The following is a 17,367-nucleotide window of genomic DNA, read 5'->3' on the forward strand; positions in this document are numbered from 1 at the left end:
TTTGATTGGTCAATTATGATTTCATAATCCTACCATCCAATTAATGTATTTCCTCTTACTTTTAGTTTGAATTTTCAAAATGTATAATCATATAACGTCTGGTAATTTTAAAAGATATAAATCCTATGTCGATTTCATACGATTAATTAATATAAATATGAATCACGATTATAAAAATTGTAGTAAATTTTATTTAAATTACAATCATCCTTACAATGTATGAAATTGATCCGGACATGAATTTAATACGATTAACTTTTTTCTTCAAATGTGTCAACATGTATGAAGTGAATTACCCGTTGCTAAAAAGAACAAACTGAGTAAGAAATCATAATTAATCTTGTTTTCACTTTTTGTTTTCTTTTGTTGGTTTTTTTTTATTACTTATTTTAAAAAAAAGGAAAACTTTTACCTATTAAGTCTGCTTTAATGATATGAGTATGCGTATTGAGACAAAGGGCATGTCATGTGAGATTATAATACTATATTCTTTTTGGTATTATTGTGCCCATTGGAGAGTTAAAGTGCATAAAACCTTTTGTTCACTAACAAGACAAGAAACAAGTGGTACTATAGATGAAAATCAGTCTTCAATTAACAATTCATATATAGGCAATTGAATGACATCAATCCTTCAACTTTTATTTTAATATAATAAATACTTCAATTTTATTTATTTAAAATTTTAATATAATAAAATTAAAATTCATATAATATAATATATACATAGCTCATATAGAAATATTGAATCAGGTGTAAACAAGTGTTTTAATACAAATTAGGTTATTCATTAAATTATATCATAAAATGTTAAAATAACTAAAGTTTCGCCGTCGAACTTGGCAATCCATAGTTTTAATAATTTACGAGCCATATCTTTAACTTTGAAAACCTACTTAATTACCGACAGATACAATGTCTAAAATCTTCTTCTTCTTCTTCTTTTTTGTTTCTATGTGTTACATAAACAACAGTCAAAAATGTGTGGCAGCAGGATAGATAAATGTTAAAATTATGAGAAGCAAAAATCACATGTAAAAGGAAGTTGGAGAAGAGATCAAATTTAAACAGTCACTTCAACATGCTGTAAAAAAATCACTTCAGAAATGAATGCAGAAGTAAATTTTGGAAGTTGTCTGTCTGATCAAATATTAATTCACCCTACCAGTACCTACTTCTGCTTATATTGAAAAGGAAGGGAAGGAAAAGACATACCTAAGGAGATACCATTTTAATAATCCAAAACATTCATGAACTTGGCTGCCATACTTCCTCCATTTTACTTCCTTGATTTACTCTCAAATTAACCCTTTTCTTTTTGCTGATAAAACTGTCAAATTAGCTTTACTTTATTGACATGGTCCTTCGTGCCCCTAAAGACTTTCTTTTTGAGACGTTGTACTAGTATTGTAATATTATACTCATCATTACTCTTTTAACAAAACGGTCCTTATTATAAGAACATGTATCTCGTTTATATATATCCTTCGTGAATCATTTTCTTCAACAACTGCCCAGACCCATCTCACATTGCTTAAAGGGTACTCGAAAATCATTTGAACGAGGTATTTTGCTGGGATATGGACTCACTATAAATAAATTCAATCTAAGAGCGAGGTAGATGAAATAGTAGAAGTAATGCTGCAATAAAATTATACCAAGAAATGAATCTATCTATTAGCAAATAATTGGATTATAATGCAAGTTCCGATCCATCTCCAAATAGTACCAAATTAAGACACATAATTCTGGAGAACATAGAAGAGCAGGATACCAGAAAGTTAAAACTAAAATGTATATGTACAAATCATCTTCCACTTGGCTTCTTTATACCCAAGTGAAGAAAAGCTAGCTGCTGTCCATTTTTAATGACAGGACAAAACAATATAGATAATAAAAGGTTGTGTAAAAGCTAAATGAGGTATTCAATTAGGTCCTATTGTAGCCTATTTAAAACCATGTAATTCTTATATTCTCTCTAGTTTTGTTTTTGTTTATTATTGAGCCAAGCATTTCTACCCCATCTCCCTTTGCATTCAAAGCACATGAGAGAAAACCCTTTTTTTGTTTTGTATATCATCCCCCCCTCCCCTCTTTTTTATTAATGACATGTTCAGAGAATTAAAGATGGATTGTTTCTTCACTTGAGAAACCCAATGGCTGAGCGAACAACTCTTGTCCTTTCAAATTCAAGAAACTTTGGTATTTATGCCTTTTGTTAAAGATTATATTTCACTTTCCTTCTGACACCTTCTAGCTGTATTTCTGCTGATTCAAGCCAGAAAGTCTTAATGGCTTATATATTTTAGATTTCCAGTTAGCAGGACTTGCCTCTTGCCATTAAAGATAAAGTGAAGTGAGTCCTTTTTTTGTAGCTTTCAAGAATTGAGAGGTAAATGAGTATATCTGTTCTTTGGTAGGGAAAGAAACTGGTCTAAGTGGTCTTTTCAGGTGTCTAAATACAGCTCTATAATAAATCCTATTTAAGAACCCATAAATCTTCTTGTCTCTGTTCATTCTCTTGCAAAAGCACGCTTTCTTTTATAAAACCCTCTTTTTCTCCATCTTTGCTTAGTTACAGCAATGGAGTCTTCCCATGTTTTTGGAGGAGCAGAAGAGTGTCACAGCAGCGAATCTGGATGGACTATGTATCTTGATTCCTCTATACATGGTGGTAACAATCAACTTAGCTACAATGATGAAGAAGATGATCATCATCGATATCATGGTGGCGGCAGTGGTAAATACTACTATCAGGAAGAAGACAGTGATGATTCTATGGCTTCTGATGCTTCTTCTGGTCCAAGTCTGCAAGGCATGGCTCAATTCAAAAGCAAGCAAGAGAAAGAAGATTATGAGGATGACGGGAAGTACTACTCCACAAGTAAACTTAACAAACAAGTGGAGAAGCAAAAGAAAACAGCTCAAAGGAGGAGGAAGGATGAGAAGAAAGAAGAAGCTGGATTCAATGCAGCAAGAGCTAATAGTAATGCTAATAACAGTACTCCTGCTCAAAGTGGTTCCAAGGTAAGAAAAAGCATTTGGATGGGGAAAAGAAAATAGGTTTAGTTTCTTTTTTTCTCTTTGGTTCTTTTTCTTTTTGGGTTGTTCTTGCAGGATATGTAGGAGACAGACCTATTGAGCTGAAAATATAGAGAGCAGAAGAGAAAAAATAGGCTCCAAGTTTTATCATATATATATATTTTGTTACTATGTTATGTTGTCGCAGTCTTCTAACGTTGTTTGCAGGAGTTATATAAATCAAGAAATTTAATATAATGATGATCAGATTCCCACCAGTTAACCCAACATGTATGATGCTTATTTTCTTTGCACAGATAGAAATTGATAATATAACATGCATATGATGATATTATTTTCTAATGCTGCAAATGATGTAGTGAGACATAGCAATTAGAACAGGCAAGCAATAGCACATGATGAATCATGTATCTTCGGGAAAATGGAAAAAAATAGCTGCAAATTGCCAGTAGTCAATGAAATGTCAAGCGATAAAGGTTTAAATCTGCACCTATTATTTAGTGAAACTAGGAAAACTGAATTAGTATATGCTCATAAGATATATGTGTATATATATTATATAGGGTTCTTTTGCATTTAATTAATTACTAAAACCAGTGCCTCCATATATATGCAAAGTTAAGAGGAAAATGAGAACTCATGGGATCACTTGACCTGCTCAAACTAGTCAAGAATGTCAATGCAAGGGGCAGTCTGACAGGAAAACAAAGGGTGGATCCGATTCTTAGTTTCACGATAATACTTGATATGTGTTTCCTTTCATCAGGTAGAAATCGTAAAAGGTTAACTCATTACATCATCTAATTATAATGTACATCCCATTATTTTTCCATAAACAAAGAAATCAGTTGATGAATTTCAGGTTCCATATTCTGATTTCACTTTGACCTTCTCAAGGAGGGAGGCAGTCTCCTGCTTGTTTATTTAATTAATGACACATATTTAGTAATGGCTAGGTAGAATTTAGTAATTAATTTTTAAAAAAAAAATTATTGCGTTTTAGTTCTACATTCTCTTTCAGTTATTTATTAAAAGAAACTATATATACTGACGAGAGTATTAAAACTATTTTACTCCAAATGAAGCACATGCAACATTATTTCTCACATCCCTCTCATATTCAATGAAGTTTTGATAGAAAGATGTTTAATTGTATGTAGTTTTGGCACAAATGTTAATTAGAAGATATCATTTCGAATCACGAGTCATCTACATGAAGCAACTTCTCTCAAGATATGGGCTTAATTGCCAAAAGTTTTATTAATTTTATTTGTTTTAGCTATATATTATGATATTTATACCCAATATTTTATTTTAACACCATAAAAATGTACAATTAATGACATATGCAAGATTTAGAAAGGGAAAAACATGAACTCTGTAGACCAGGAAAAAAGAAAAGGAACTTGTAAGAGAAAAAAGAAAAAAGAAAAAAGAAAAAAAGAAAAGAAGGGACTAATCTCCATACAACATATATATGGAGTAGCAGATGGGATAGACAATAGACAAAGGGACAGAGATGTAGGACCTGTGGGTACACATTGCCATGCACGTGGGGTGACGAGAATTTTAGTAATTTAGCCAAGATTTTGACAATTCTCTACAGCCTGGGCTAACATATATATATACACACAATCAAGCCATCTGGCATGGAAGCCAAAGGAAGCTCCTCCAACCCAATTTTCCAATTCAATCCTTGCCAGCCAACCCCAGCAGAAAAGAAAGAAAGAAAGGAAATATTTGAGTTGCTTTCGGCTCTGTAAATTTTTAAATTTGCTGTGTTGCTTTCTTTCTAGCTATAGTAAGACTGGAGGAGAATATACATATTGGGAATGACAAATCTGATTATAAGAAAATCATTTACCTGAGGAGATTTAATAATGGTTTCATAATCTTTTCATCTTGCAGAAATATAATATTACATACAGGCTTACTATTTTCTTTTCATATATTCTGATTTGATTACAGAAAAATGATCTAGGTTTTGGAGGATGAGGAAAATATTGGATGGCCCCGTTATTAATGTGATGAGCTCTACAGAGTTGGAGTAACACAGAACAGGCAGTGATGGCATCGGCTGCAGTAGATCTGGAAATGGGCACCATTGTATGTACATGGAGAGAACAGTAGTAGTACAGGGGCATGTGACCACTTGTTCAATTATATCTTGCACATTTCGCCATCAAAGGGTTTCAAACTGCCAATTTCATTAGTGGGGGGACATAGGCCATCACATCCCCCATCCGAATGTGACAAACTCTTCTTTTTCAATTGGAAAACGACTCTGTTTGAATCATACCAAGAAATGTATAGACTGGATTTTGTACTGAACTAGCTGGCTTTCTGGCATTTCCTTATGAAACCCTTTGTCAAGTCCCGACGATTCTTCGGAAGAGGATAAAACAGAAGAGGAAACTACATCCCCTGATGACACCAATTAATAATTTTTATCAGAAAAAACTGAAGTTTTTATATCCTTTTATAAAGCCAGCAAGTAAGATGTATACATATAAATGAACTATTTTGCTAAACCTGCCTGTCAACTATCCTGTCTGCCATATACATTTGTCTCTGTCTCTACCTATTCTAATTATGGTTATTATGGGAGAGGGAATTATGACATGAGACAGGTGCTTGTTTTCATCTTCCCAGAATCATAAGGGCTTCCTTCACACGTTGATATCAGAGCTTCTACGATCCAAAGGAATTTTAAATATATCCTTTTATTAGATAACTAATTAAAAAAGGATTCCTGAGTTATTATAGTTTGAATCTTGCTTATCATCATTCTTCTTCCTGTGGAAATAGTTTAGATTTTAACACTCACAATCTGTGTAGATTGTCTAACAACTTACCTTTCGTATAGAAAATGCTAAATTTTGGTCAAACCAATATATAGAGGTGAAAATGCTTCTGCAGATACATGGATATGGATAGCTAGTGACCTCCAAATTAGAAGGTAGTTGGCCTTTTCCCTTACAAACATTCATCCTCTTTGCAAAAATTGTTACTCTCAAGGGTTTTTTTGGTTTGTAAAAAATTAATAACTTTGTCATTTATATATTATATATATAATTTTTTATTGAACACATACAATAATTATAAGTATCTTTTGTAAAAATTAAATATTACTACTAGTCTCAATAATAAATAAAATTCAAATTATTCTCTTTATTTCTAGTTTCATCCACAATTTTCATTCCCATTTCCAGTCTCATTTTTATTTTCATTTCCGTTCCTGTTCTTGAATTAAATGGATCCTAAACTAGATGAGCAACTCTCAAAAATATCGACAATTGGAGAGACTCAAACTTAAGATTTTCCTCTAACCCTATATATATATATGCAGACACAATCAAGTTAAGCCTAATTGATACTTAATATTGATTGATGAACAAAGCAACTTAAGAAAACACATAATATCTTATGCACTGGACATTGGCATTTGCACATGGAACTATGCTGTTCCCTGCAGCTACCAAACTGTTTTTGTATATACAATTTTGCAAAAGCATGTATCTACCTAGCGATCTCCTTCACTAAATGCATTATGTACTCTTGATACTTAATCTCTTCACAAAATTTATGTGACACAGAACATGCATTCAACATCTCAAGAAATCAACACGTTATAAATTAATCATTCAAACCTTTTTGAGCAGCATGTGCATTAATTAATTTAGGGCTGTAGACCGTAGTGAAAAAGAAGGTCAGTCATATCTGCTTCAATACAGCTCCAGAGACTCTGATGGGTGTTGCATATGTCGAGGGCAACCTTCCCTTCTACGAACCCTATCTTTTAGCCAAATTGGGCGCAAAATTAAAACATGTTTCTTCTTCGAGGAGAGGATGTTGGGGCCCCAGATCCAATGATTTTAATTTAGATTAAGTGGCCAATTGTGGGTAACTAAATTTTAAGGCGTTAATTAAAAACAACAAAACTTTATGAGATTATGTTAATTATGCGAAAAGAATAGCTACATGATTTCATTATTGATATTTGACTTAGGTGGTTCGACATAATTTTGTAACATTTTCTACACATGGATAATAATCCAAATTGCCTCCATGTTTTGTTCTATCTAAGTAAATTTTTTGAGAATTCTTTTTTTCGCCTCACCAAAATATCAGAAATCTTTTTCTCCAAAAGAAGAAGAAATTTCACTTTAGTACGACAAATAAATGGAAGACAACTATAGGCCCAACAACAACATTTGGGCTTAAGACAGGATAGTAAGACCCATCTCCAACATTTTTGTATATAACCAAGCTTTTCTTAATAATTCTAACATTTTCTTTCTTTTATTTTTAGAAAAATTATAAAGACATCCATATTTTTTATTTTTTTATAAAAAAAATACGCTATAAACTTTTTTATTTTTTTACTGTGTAAAGATATAAAAAATATAATTTTTTAAACACAGTATTAATTGTTTTTTAATTTTTTTAAGTTATTTTTTATAAAATAACTAACAAAATGACTAAAAAATAACCAAAATATAATTACACTGTATTTTTTAAGAAACTAAAAAAATAATATTTTTTTATTGACTTTAAAATATTTTAAAAAAATTCTTTATTTTTATCTAAATAAAATCACTTATGTTATAAATATCTTTCTTAATCTCAAAATTATCACTGATACAATATGAATAATCAATAATCAATGCGTTCGTGATTGGTTGTTCAGGGTGGTAATTTTCAAATATATAAAAAATATAAAAATTTAGATTGTGGTTTAAAATGTTAAAAATAATGTTAGAAAATTAAATTATTATAAATTATAATCGTTATATAAAATTAGTAAATAATATATACTTGAAATATATATTTAATATTATTTTTTAATAAAATAATAATTTATCAAGTCTTTATCTTAAAATAGTTTTGTTTATTATTCGTAATATACAATACTAGATAAAATTTGTTCCATAATTTTTTTAATATTTTATTGAATAAAGTTATATTAAATGGATTATCTTACCATATTACTTCTTTAATAAATGAGTTTTTAATGAGTTTAGATTTTTAATAAGATGATTAAATTTTTATATTATATATTTAAATTAATATGAAACTTTTTTTTATACATATATCTTAATATAATATAAATATGGCTGGCTAATATAAATTTTTATTTTTATTTTTATATATTTAAAGAGATAAAAAGAGGAGAATTAAGAAAATACACTTAATATAGTCGAACTTCTTATAAGAGAATATAAAATATCATTATACTTGGTCTTTTGGACCTCTTTTATGTAAAAACTGAAAATTTACAAAATCACTTGATATTATTAGATATTGTTTTCAATTTCTTTAAATACCAAAAATTTCACTTAATAGGACAGTACAATAGAAGAGAAAAGAAAAGAAAAGAACACGTAAGCAAATATCCACGGACGGTGTCCCGCCTAGAACAATGATTACGTGGACTAAACTTCACCTTGTCATCCTTCTTTTTTCTTAGTTTCCCTTCTTTTCCCTCTGCAACCTCACTCCACATTCTCTTCTCACAAAAATGTCAAAACTACTTCTCTTCCACTCTCCACACTTCACTCCAGTGTATCGCCGTACCATAGCTTCACTCCTCTCTAGACCTAATAATCTCTTTCAATCCGCCGCTTATCACCGCCATTTTCTCTCCAGCTCCCACTCTCACTTCCGTTCCTTTCTTTCTTCACCACTTCTTTGTAGAAACCTATCCGCTCGAGCTTTCGATTCTTCTTCTACAGAAGATAAACAAGTAGAAGATAAACAAGCAGAGAAGAAAGATGAAGTCGAAAGCAATAAGAAAATTGAGGATTTTCCGACTGGTGATTTCGAATTCAAAGAAATCGGAGCTTGGAATCGTTTTCTCGTTAAGATTAAAATGCTTTTTGCTTTCCCTTGGGAACGCGTTCGTAAAGGCAGTGTTCTCACCATGAAATTGCGTGGCCAGGTTCTTTTAGTTTTATTTCCTTTACTCAATTTTTTCTTTCAATTTCTTTTGAATACACTGCCTTAAATTCAATCATTGCTTTTCTTTTTTCTTTAATGATTTCAGATATCTGATCAGATAAAGAGCCGTTTCTCTTCAGGATTATCTTTGCCTCAAATTTGTGAAAATTTTATTAAAGCAGCTTATGATCCTCGTATTTCTGGTATTTATCTTCATATTGAACCTCTGAATTGTGGTTGGGCTAAAGTTGAAGAGATTCACAGACACATTTTGAATTACAAGAAATCAGGTGCCACCTTTTATATTGTAATGTCAGGAATGTTGCTTCTTATTATTTCTTTTATATTTAGTTGCTCTAAGTAGTTTTTGTTTTAATGTTAAATGCTTTTGCAGGTAAATTTATTATTTGCTATGTTCCTGTTTGTAGAGAGAAAGAGTATTATCTTGCTTGCGCCTGCGATGACATTTATGTCCCTCCAAGTGCTTATTTTTCTTTGTATGGTTTGACTGTTCAGGCATCATTTCTTGGAGGTTAGTCTGCTCATTTTTTCCAAGAAATTTAGAATTTTATCTTTTCAGATTGTAGCAGTAACTAATACATTCACTAATACGCTTATTTTTGTTATTTTTGTTTTGACTGTGTATTTTTGTTATTTTTATTTTGGAAAAAAATTTGTCTTAAAATGAGCTAGAAACATTTTCGTTATCTGTCACTAGAAGGCATTTTATAATAAGTCTGCAATAGGAATTTTTGTGACAATAGCTGTCTTAAAGATTTTCTTTATGTCTGAAGCTATCATAATTTGTCAGCTAATTTTATAAAATAGACTGTAGCATTCTGTGGAATTAAGGTTTGAAAAAGAAGATGCACTTGGTTGATCTGACTTAGTGGATTCTTGGCTCCAATGTGCTTGCACATGGAATGCTCAAGTCCAAGTTGAGGGAACTATCAAATTTTACATTTCATTATAATACTAGCCTTGCAGACTTTGGCTGCAAAACACTTTTAACAGGTGTTACCTTATGCTTGTACTCATGTACTATTGTACCCTCTTGCATTTCCAATTTTTTGGCTGAATTCTCATGTCATTTCCTGTAAATGTTTTATATAAAAAAAATTGTTATAGTCACTAGCTGAGCTTGATTGTTCCGCAATGTGAAGCTCACCTCTGATGCCACACCATAAACAAAAGTGCTATAAGTGAAATGGTTGGATATTATTGGCCAAAATTATCTTTTATCATTTTCCTTGTTCTCTAAATTGGAACTAAAACTTCCAGTTAGATAAGTAAAGGCCAGCAAGTTTTTAGAGCAATTCTAAAGGAGTTTTAACAATCCTTGCTTGCGAGTGCTTGGCTGCCATTCTTTTTGTCTGTTGATATTTGTATGTAAAGATACTGCTTCCAATTTTACAACTGCATGAAACTGTTTGTCCTTGCAATAAATGTGATTTGCATATTATGATTATTTGAAACTGGGCATCATTTTCTATTATATATTCTTGGGAATTAGAATATATTTTTCCACCTTGTTTGACAGCTTAAATATTATATTTGTGCATGTTGCGTATTTTAATGTTCTATTTTAAATCCCCAGTTGTTACCCCTCAAGTCCAGTGACGTTCACGCCTTGCTTGATAGCTTAAGCTTTTGGGTTGAGTGGTTCTTTGATGTTTTCAACTTATAACATTTTGTTTTTCAGGAGTTCTTGAGAAAGTAGGAATTCAACCAGAAGTGCAAAGGATTGGTAAATATAAAAGTGCTGGGGATCAACTTACGCGCAAAACTATGTCTGAAGAAAATTGTGAGATGCTTACCACATTGCTTGATAACATCTACGGGAATTGGCTGGATAACATTTCATCTATAAAAGGTTTGGCTTACCTTAGATTTTTTCTGTCTTATACTATTAACTGCAATTCGTGCATCTCTGCAATTTTTGTATAGGAAAAGAAAGAGAAGAAATTGAAAACTTCATCAATGAAGGAGTCTACGAAGTAGAAAGGCTGAAAAAGGAAGGCTTTATAACAAATATTCAGTATGATGATGAGGTAGAGAAAATTTTCCTCGTTTCCTCGTAATCATTGATTCAAGTTATTTTCTTATTTTAGTTTGCTGGTGACCTTAAAATGGCTTTCTCAAATGATTATATGTGAGCTATCTATCCATGTCCGTATTATTCATACAGTACTTTTTTATTTGGATATTGTCTTACTAGCATGTGAACCTGCAGGTTATCTCAATGTTGAAAGAGAAACTGGGAGTTCAAAAGGATAAAAGTCTTCCTATGGTTGACTATGGGTAATCAATTTCTCAATGGACTTGCATTCTCTTGCTGCAATTTTATGCATTAGCTTCCTGGAATTTTCATTTCATGCAACTAAACTACACTAGATAGCCCTGTTTAGAATTCCAATCATCAACCTATCATTCCAATTAGATTAGAGTGTAAAATTTGAATATTTTGGATTGCCCTGTCCTGATACTGGTTGACTGCTGACTTGATCCTAGCTTCTTATACTAAAGCACTATATATGTGCTCCTATTTTCCAATGCAAAACACTTACAATATAAAGTTTGACACAAATTCTTGCCATGTGCTGCAATCTCCATCCATGTAGTTTGAAACATTGACAAATTTATGTATGAAATGGTTCTTGGGGATTGCTTGTTCTGTCTTGTCCACTCATGGTTGCACATGTAATTTTATTCTGATAACTGTAGTTACGACAAAAGATACGATACAACCCTATTTCTTGGTGAACTGGATATACACTTGAAAATACTATGTTTCAAATTTGTCATTGAGCATGGTTAGATACCTTAGAAAAGTCTAGGAATTTTAGCATTGTTATGGCTACTTTGTAGTTTTGATATCATGATGGGGTCTTGAACACTCTTTGATCAATTGAACCTCTCGGAAAACTTCAAATTACCTTCATGGATTCTTAATAACCCTCTGAAATTCATAGCCTAACTACCATCTGCATTTCAAACTTCCTTAATCATATTTATTAAAGCCTGTCTTGCTGGAAATTCTATCCCATACAGAGACCTTATGAACTGTTCCAGGCTTCCTCAGCTAGAGCCTATATAAGCACTATAGTTTGGATGGTAGTTAAGTGTAAACATCCTGTGTCCAGGTTTCACTGTGCATTTACCAACAAGACTAAGCTGAGATTTGATGTGATTTGTAAGTTTGAAGAAAATTTTCTGTCAGGAGTCGTACTTTTAGAATTTGACTCATTGGTGACTTTCTGGTCGAATATTATGCTGTGTGTGAGAGAGACCCCTCAATCTGCAGTGGTTTTCTTAAAGGGGCTGCTATGCTCGTCTTGGAAATTCCTGAGTCCCCATTCTGGATTGCTCATGTGCTGTTTGAGCAGCTTAATGTACTGCCATTTGTTTATTACTAGCTCTCTGGTTTGAATTTTTGTTAAACAGGCTTAAGGTGATGCATCAGATATTGGGTTGATTTCTGTGCAACTAAGGCTTGGAAGCTGAATGAAATGCACAAAAACTACTATGGAAAAATAAGTAGTCGAAGAAAAATTCAAGGGCTTGATGGCCTCTCTGTAACTTCAAATATTATTTTTATTACACTGTCCAATATTGCATGTCTCCCAATCTTTACCCTGTTCATTCTGTTGAAAGTTGAAAGATATGCATGTCAAATTTGGGCACAAATCTCTCTCTTTTCATGCCCTCCCAATTTTGTTCAGGAAATATTCGCGAGTTAGAAATTGGACACTTGGTTTAACCGGTGGTGGAGACCAAATAGCCGTGATTAGAGCCTCTGGGAGCATTAGTCGTGTGAGGAGTCCAACAAGTTTACCTGGATCTGGAATTGTTGGAGAGCAATTTATTGAGAAGATTCGTCAAGTAAGAGGTATTATTTGATACTATGAGTCTCTTTGATTTAACGTATACAGCTTTTTCTTCTTTTATTTATTTATTATTTTTTGAATGTGTAGGCAGAATAACTGTAACTGTTACCAGATCATAAACTTTTAGATGATTAGTGATGACATTTCTCTCCTTTTGCTTCTTTGGGAGATTTTTGGCACGACGTCTCTCATCTCTAGAATGGCTTGGCAATTTTTGAAAAATTTTCTGCAATATTTAAAATAAGATTTTTGGGTCATGAGTATCTAGTTCAAGACAGACAAATTTTAGCTACATTCACATGAGCCTCAGGGAGAGGGAGTAAACGTTGTGTTTTTATCATTCATAAAACTATAGTTACAACAATAGGCAAATAAAGATACAGGTGGAGAGAATGAACACAAGAACATACAGGATAGTTCATTTGTTATGTGAGATTGGCGAAGTTTGGAAAAAGTTTAAAAAAAAAAAAGATGATGAAAACCTAAAAGGAAGTAGTTCAAATCACTCACTATACTTTTGTTTTGTCTGGTTACTAGCTCTTTGCATCAGTGGCTGTGATACTTTTTCTGTACCAGTGACTGCAGTTATCCTCTCTCTATTCTCTATTCTCTCTTGTTTCTCTCTCTCTCTCTCTCTCTCTCTCTCTTTATCCTGTTCTAATTTTCCTTAGATTCAAAAAGATATAAAGCTGCTATTATTCGGATTGACAGCCCTGGAGGTGACGCCCTTGCTTCTGATTTGTAAGTAGTTCTTTTCTTTTTCTCCTCTTTAAATTCATCTCCGTCTGTTTCATTTTATTTTCAACCAGGATTTAAAGGAGAGGCTAAGAGCTGGAAATACAGTAGCTGCATGAAAAACATGTAGACAAATCCCATACTGTTATGAAGTCGGATTTAGCATCTTATACTGCATTCATGTTCCTTTCCAAAAAAAGTATTGTTGGGAAGGAATTATCATATCATGTAATATATGATATTCGATAGAGTCGACTATGACTCATTTTTAGATTCCAGTTGATTCATTTTTAGATTATATGATTTGCTCTTGCTTCAGGCATCACATTATTTGAAATTGGCATGTAAATTAAGATTGAATAAAAACGATAGATGTATCCATATCAGCTATATGATCCTATATTTCAGTGCAATCTTATGATTCTCATGATTCAAAACCCTATTTTTTGTGGATGTGATACTCGGTTCTTCTGTTGCCTGATGAAAGACAAAACAAAAACTTTAGAACCACATAAACTTTGGTTCTCTGTTTTTAAGAGCCTCTAGTTGTTTATCATATACAGAATGTGGAGAGAAATCAGACTTCTAGCTGAAACCAAACCTGTGATTGCATCAATGTCTGATGTGGCAGCAAGTGGAGGGTACTATATGGCAATGGCAGCAGGGGCTATTGTTGCAGAAAACTTAACCTTAACTGGTTCTATTGGAGTTGTCACAGGTGAACCAAATAATTAGTTAATCGCGAATTTCCTAATAGTATGCAAATGAAAGAAAGATATCTTTGAGAGTTAAGAACTGGTTTCAATCACAATTTTCCTTTGCTCTTTTGTTTACAACATAGACGTCAATCTTGTAACATGGAGCAGTATAAGCATGCAAGAAAAGATGTATGGATTCTTAAATTACTGAAGGCTGGTATCTTTAATTAAATCCTTCTGTATAATTATGATTCCACTTGTATAGAGACTAATCAACAATCAAAGAACTGCTTTGCAGTAAACTAAGTTTATTAGGAAAAAGAAAAAAAAAAAAAAAGAGAGAAGAAATCAGCCTGTTTTAAGTTGCTAAAAGAATCCTTCTGTATTTTATTTTCATATTTTTTTTAAAATTCTTTTTGCAAGTGTTCAATTCCTTAAAATGGTTGTTTGTAGGGAAGTTCAACTTGGGAAAGTTATATGAAAAGATTGGCTTCAACAAGGAGATCATATCAAGGGGTAAATATGCTGAGCTCCTTGCAGCTGAACAGCGACCTCTGAGGTGAGTGACCTTGTGGGTATTTCTCTTAATAAAATGGAATATGTACTTAAACTCAGAAATGCAAGTCTCCAATTTCATTATATAATTTTACTTGAGGTTGAAACTTGGTTAGACAGGTATTCATTTGTGGATTCTGTTCCCAACTTTGTTATCAAAGGCTTCTTTAATTGATAAGAGATACCTCCCAGATTGTGCTTTTCTGTTTTGGCTCTTGTTCCAATTCGTTATGGTAACTGAAGGAAGCTAATCAGAGTTAATTTTTCAGACCAGATGAAGCTGAACTTTTTGCTAGGTCTGCTCAGAATGCATATCAACAATTTCGAGATAAGGCAGCATTTTCAAGATCAATGCCTGTAATATTTTCAGCATTATTTCAAAAGAAACTATTTTTGATTTGGAGTGACCAATCAAGATAATTATAAAAAGATAAAAAGTAACACTGAATTTCTTATCATTATTACGCTGTCAGGTCAATAAGATGGAAGAGGTTGCACAGGGCAGAGTCTGGACTGGTAAAGATGCAGCTTCACGAGGTTTAGTTGATGCTATTGGTGGGCTTTCTCGGGCAGTTGCCATAGCAAAACAGAAGGCATCAATACCCCAGGAAAAGCAGGTTGGTTTTGAATTATAATTTTGTTTCTATTTCATGCTGACTACTGCATTGTTTTCTGTTCAAGAAAGAATTTAATTACTGTACAACTAGGTTGCCTTGGCTTGATTTTCTTGGCGCAAAGTATATCATATCATATAACCATGCTACTTATGTCAAGATTATGATTCTATGTCCCTAGGAAGGAGAATATGTAATAATGTTAAGCTCTAGACTTCCAGTGGCTCCTTTGGTATATAGGATAAATGGTTTATGTATACCAAACAGAAAGTGGCCTTTTTAGTCTCTCATAACCACTGTGGTGTCGAAGTGGGAGCATGATGCTTTCCACTTTATCCTCCCTCTTTTGATGAGTTTTAGTTCCCAAATACACTTGCTCAATTGTGATTTAGACCTCCCAGCGCAGCTTGCATGTGTATTTTCCGTCTTAGGTAATTGTGAGCTGGAAACTCCTCTTTTTCTTTTCCCCCCGCAGATAGGGGATTGTCACCACAGTATAAGTCATGACATTTTTCTTTTCACTCAACATTTTTTTACTGTGAGCCTCAATGGCATCGCTTGATCATTTCTCTTACGAAGCAATTAAAACTTTTCTGGTGATCAGGATCTAAAATTTAGGTTCCCTATGAGAAATGGTCTACTTATATACTTATTTGTTCCTCTTTTTTTTTTTATTTTTTTTTTTATCCCAGATCAAATGATTGAACAAGTCATATTATGAAGGTACATTGCTTTAATTTCTGTGTCTTCCAGGTAATCCTTGTGGAGCTCTCAAGGCCTTCTCCATCATTGCCAGAGATCTTAAGTGGCGTAGGCAGTTCGATAGCTGGAGTAGACAGAACGTTGAAAGAAGTGTTACAAGAGTTGAGTGTTTCTGATGGAATTCAAGCCCGAATGGATGGGATCATGTTCCAAAATTTGGAGGGAGCTTCATATGCCAACCCTGTTTTAAATTTGATAAAAGATTACCTCAGTTCCCTCTGACCTAAATTCATCACCGTTTTTCTTTGTTTTTCTTTTGTCTGGCAGCGAGCTGATAATTTTTAATGATTCTAATATCGTTTGTATAGGAGGATTCTTAGATTTTCTTACGGGGAATGTAGCCTACTTGGTAAAAAAAGACGGATAGAGGTCTTCTCCAACTTCTGATCCTTTCTAGAGATACAAAAACAGAAAATGAAAATGAAAATTAATGATGGCATTCACGATACAGAGAATGAAATTTGACGGCATCCATTCTCTGGTGTCGATTATCATTTGGGTTATTTCTTTTTTCTGTCCGATTGTTACTTCCCATCTTCCTGGTGAATTTATCATGAGTCTCTGATAACCCCGCGATTCATCTTTTTATCTCAATTACACCCTATTTCTGATCTGACTAGGTGTGCGATTTGCACATCCAAAGATAATTAATCTGATGGCTATAATTCTTTTAGGGATACCATTCGATTGTTTATTTTAACTGATACAATTCATCTTTTTTTATTTTTTTTTTATATATATATTTTTTTATGTATCTCAGTTGCTTCAGGTAATTTCTTGTTTGAAATAAATAATTACAGGAATACCATTTGAAGAATGAAATAAAACTTTCAAAACCAAGTGCAAACTAAAATGGTGAGGTAGTACATTTTTAATGATCCTAATATTGTTTGAAAGAAAATCCAGAGTAAGCACTATGCTGCTGGCATAACTAAGAGGGTAGGTTTTTCTTTTTAAGATTTCATCATTTTTAATGAATGACAATATATATTTTAAAATTTACTATCAATCCATGAATTCAATAGTAAATTAAAAAAACAGTGAGATTTCTAAAAAATCATTAATCTTATAATCATTTATTTTGATTAAATATACGAATGTCAACATTCATCCGTCCAAACGCAGTCAAAAAAG

General features: G+C 32.6%; 2 protein-coding genes across 4 annotated transcripts; both read left to right on the forward strand.

Moving 5' to 3' along the window:
* Positions 1-1,944: 1,944 nt before the first annotated feature.
* On the forward strand, positions 1,945-3,213 carry LOC8264578 (protein SOB FIVE-LIKE 4). Its single transcript, XM_048371218.1, has 2 exons — positions 1,945-2,392; positions 2,576-3,213. The coding sequence occupies exon 2, from the start codon at positions 2,584-2,586 to the stop codon at positions 3,061-3,063; it is 480 nt and encodes a 159-aa protein (XP_048227175.1). The 5' UTR covers positions 1,945-2,392; positions 2,576-2,583; the 3' UTR covers positions 3,064-3,213.
* A 5,263-nt stretch (positions 3,214-8,476) lies between these two features.
* LOC8264579 (serine protease SPPA, chloroplastic) lies at positions 8,477-16,727 on the forward strand. Of its 3 annotated transcripts, XM_048375751.1 has the most exons (13): positions 8,482-8,983; positions 9,089-9,272; positions 9,377-9,514; positions 10,685-10,855; positions 10,930-11,033; positions 11,216-11,283; positions 12,705-12,871; positions 13,541-13,610; positions 14,168-14,322; positions 14,756-14,861; positions 15,127-15,214; positions 15,331-15,474; positions 16,225-16,727. In XM_048375751.1, exons 1-13 carry the CDS (start codon positions 8,564-8,566, stop codon positions 16,453-16,455), a joined length of 2,046 nt encoding a protein of 681 aa, XP_048231708.1. In that variant the 5' UTR covers positions 8,482-8,563; the 3' UTR covers positions 16,456-16,727. The 3 variants fall into 3 exon arrangements, with proteins under 3 accessions (XP_048231714.1, XP_048231708.1, XP_048231710.1); XM_048375753.1 differs by lacking the exon at positions 9,377-9,514; XM_048375757.1 differs by lacking the exons at positions 15,331-15,474; positions 16,225-16,727 and having other exon boundaries at positions 8,477-8,983; positions 14,974-15,216.
* The last annotated feature ends 640 nt before the right edge of the window (positions 16,728-17,367 follow it).

This window comes from Ricinus communis, chromosome 1 (assembly GCF_019578655.1).
Source record: "Ricinus communis isolate WT05 ecotype wild-type chromosome 1, ASM1957865v1, whole genome shotgun sequence".
Classification (NCBI taxonomy): Eukaryota; Viridiplantae; Streptophyta; class Magnoliopsida; order Malpighiales; family Euphorbiaceae; genus Ricinus; species Ricinus communis.

Excerpts from the sequence above, each read along its gene's own strand:
- LOC8264578 (XM_048371218.1), top strand. The coding sequence starts at position 2,584 with ATGGAGTCTTCCCATGTTTTTGGAGGAGCAGAAGAGTGTCACAGCAGC.
- LOC8264579 (XM_048375751.1), top strand. The coding sequence starts at position 8,564 with ATGTCAAAACTACTTCTCTTCCACTCTCCACACTTCACTCCAGTGTAT. Across the intron at positions 11,034-11,215 it reads ATATTCAGTATGATGATGAG|GTTATCTCAATGTTGAAAGA; the intron begins GTAGAGAAAATT and ends GTGAACCTGCAG. Across the intron at positions 12,872-13,540 it reads GAAGATTCGTCAAGTAAGAG|ATTCAAAAAGATATAAAGCT; the intron begins GTATTATTTGAT and ends AATTTTCCTTAG.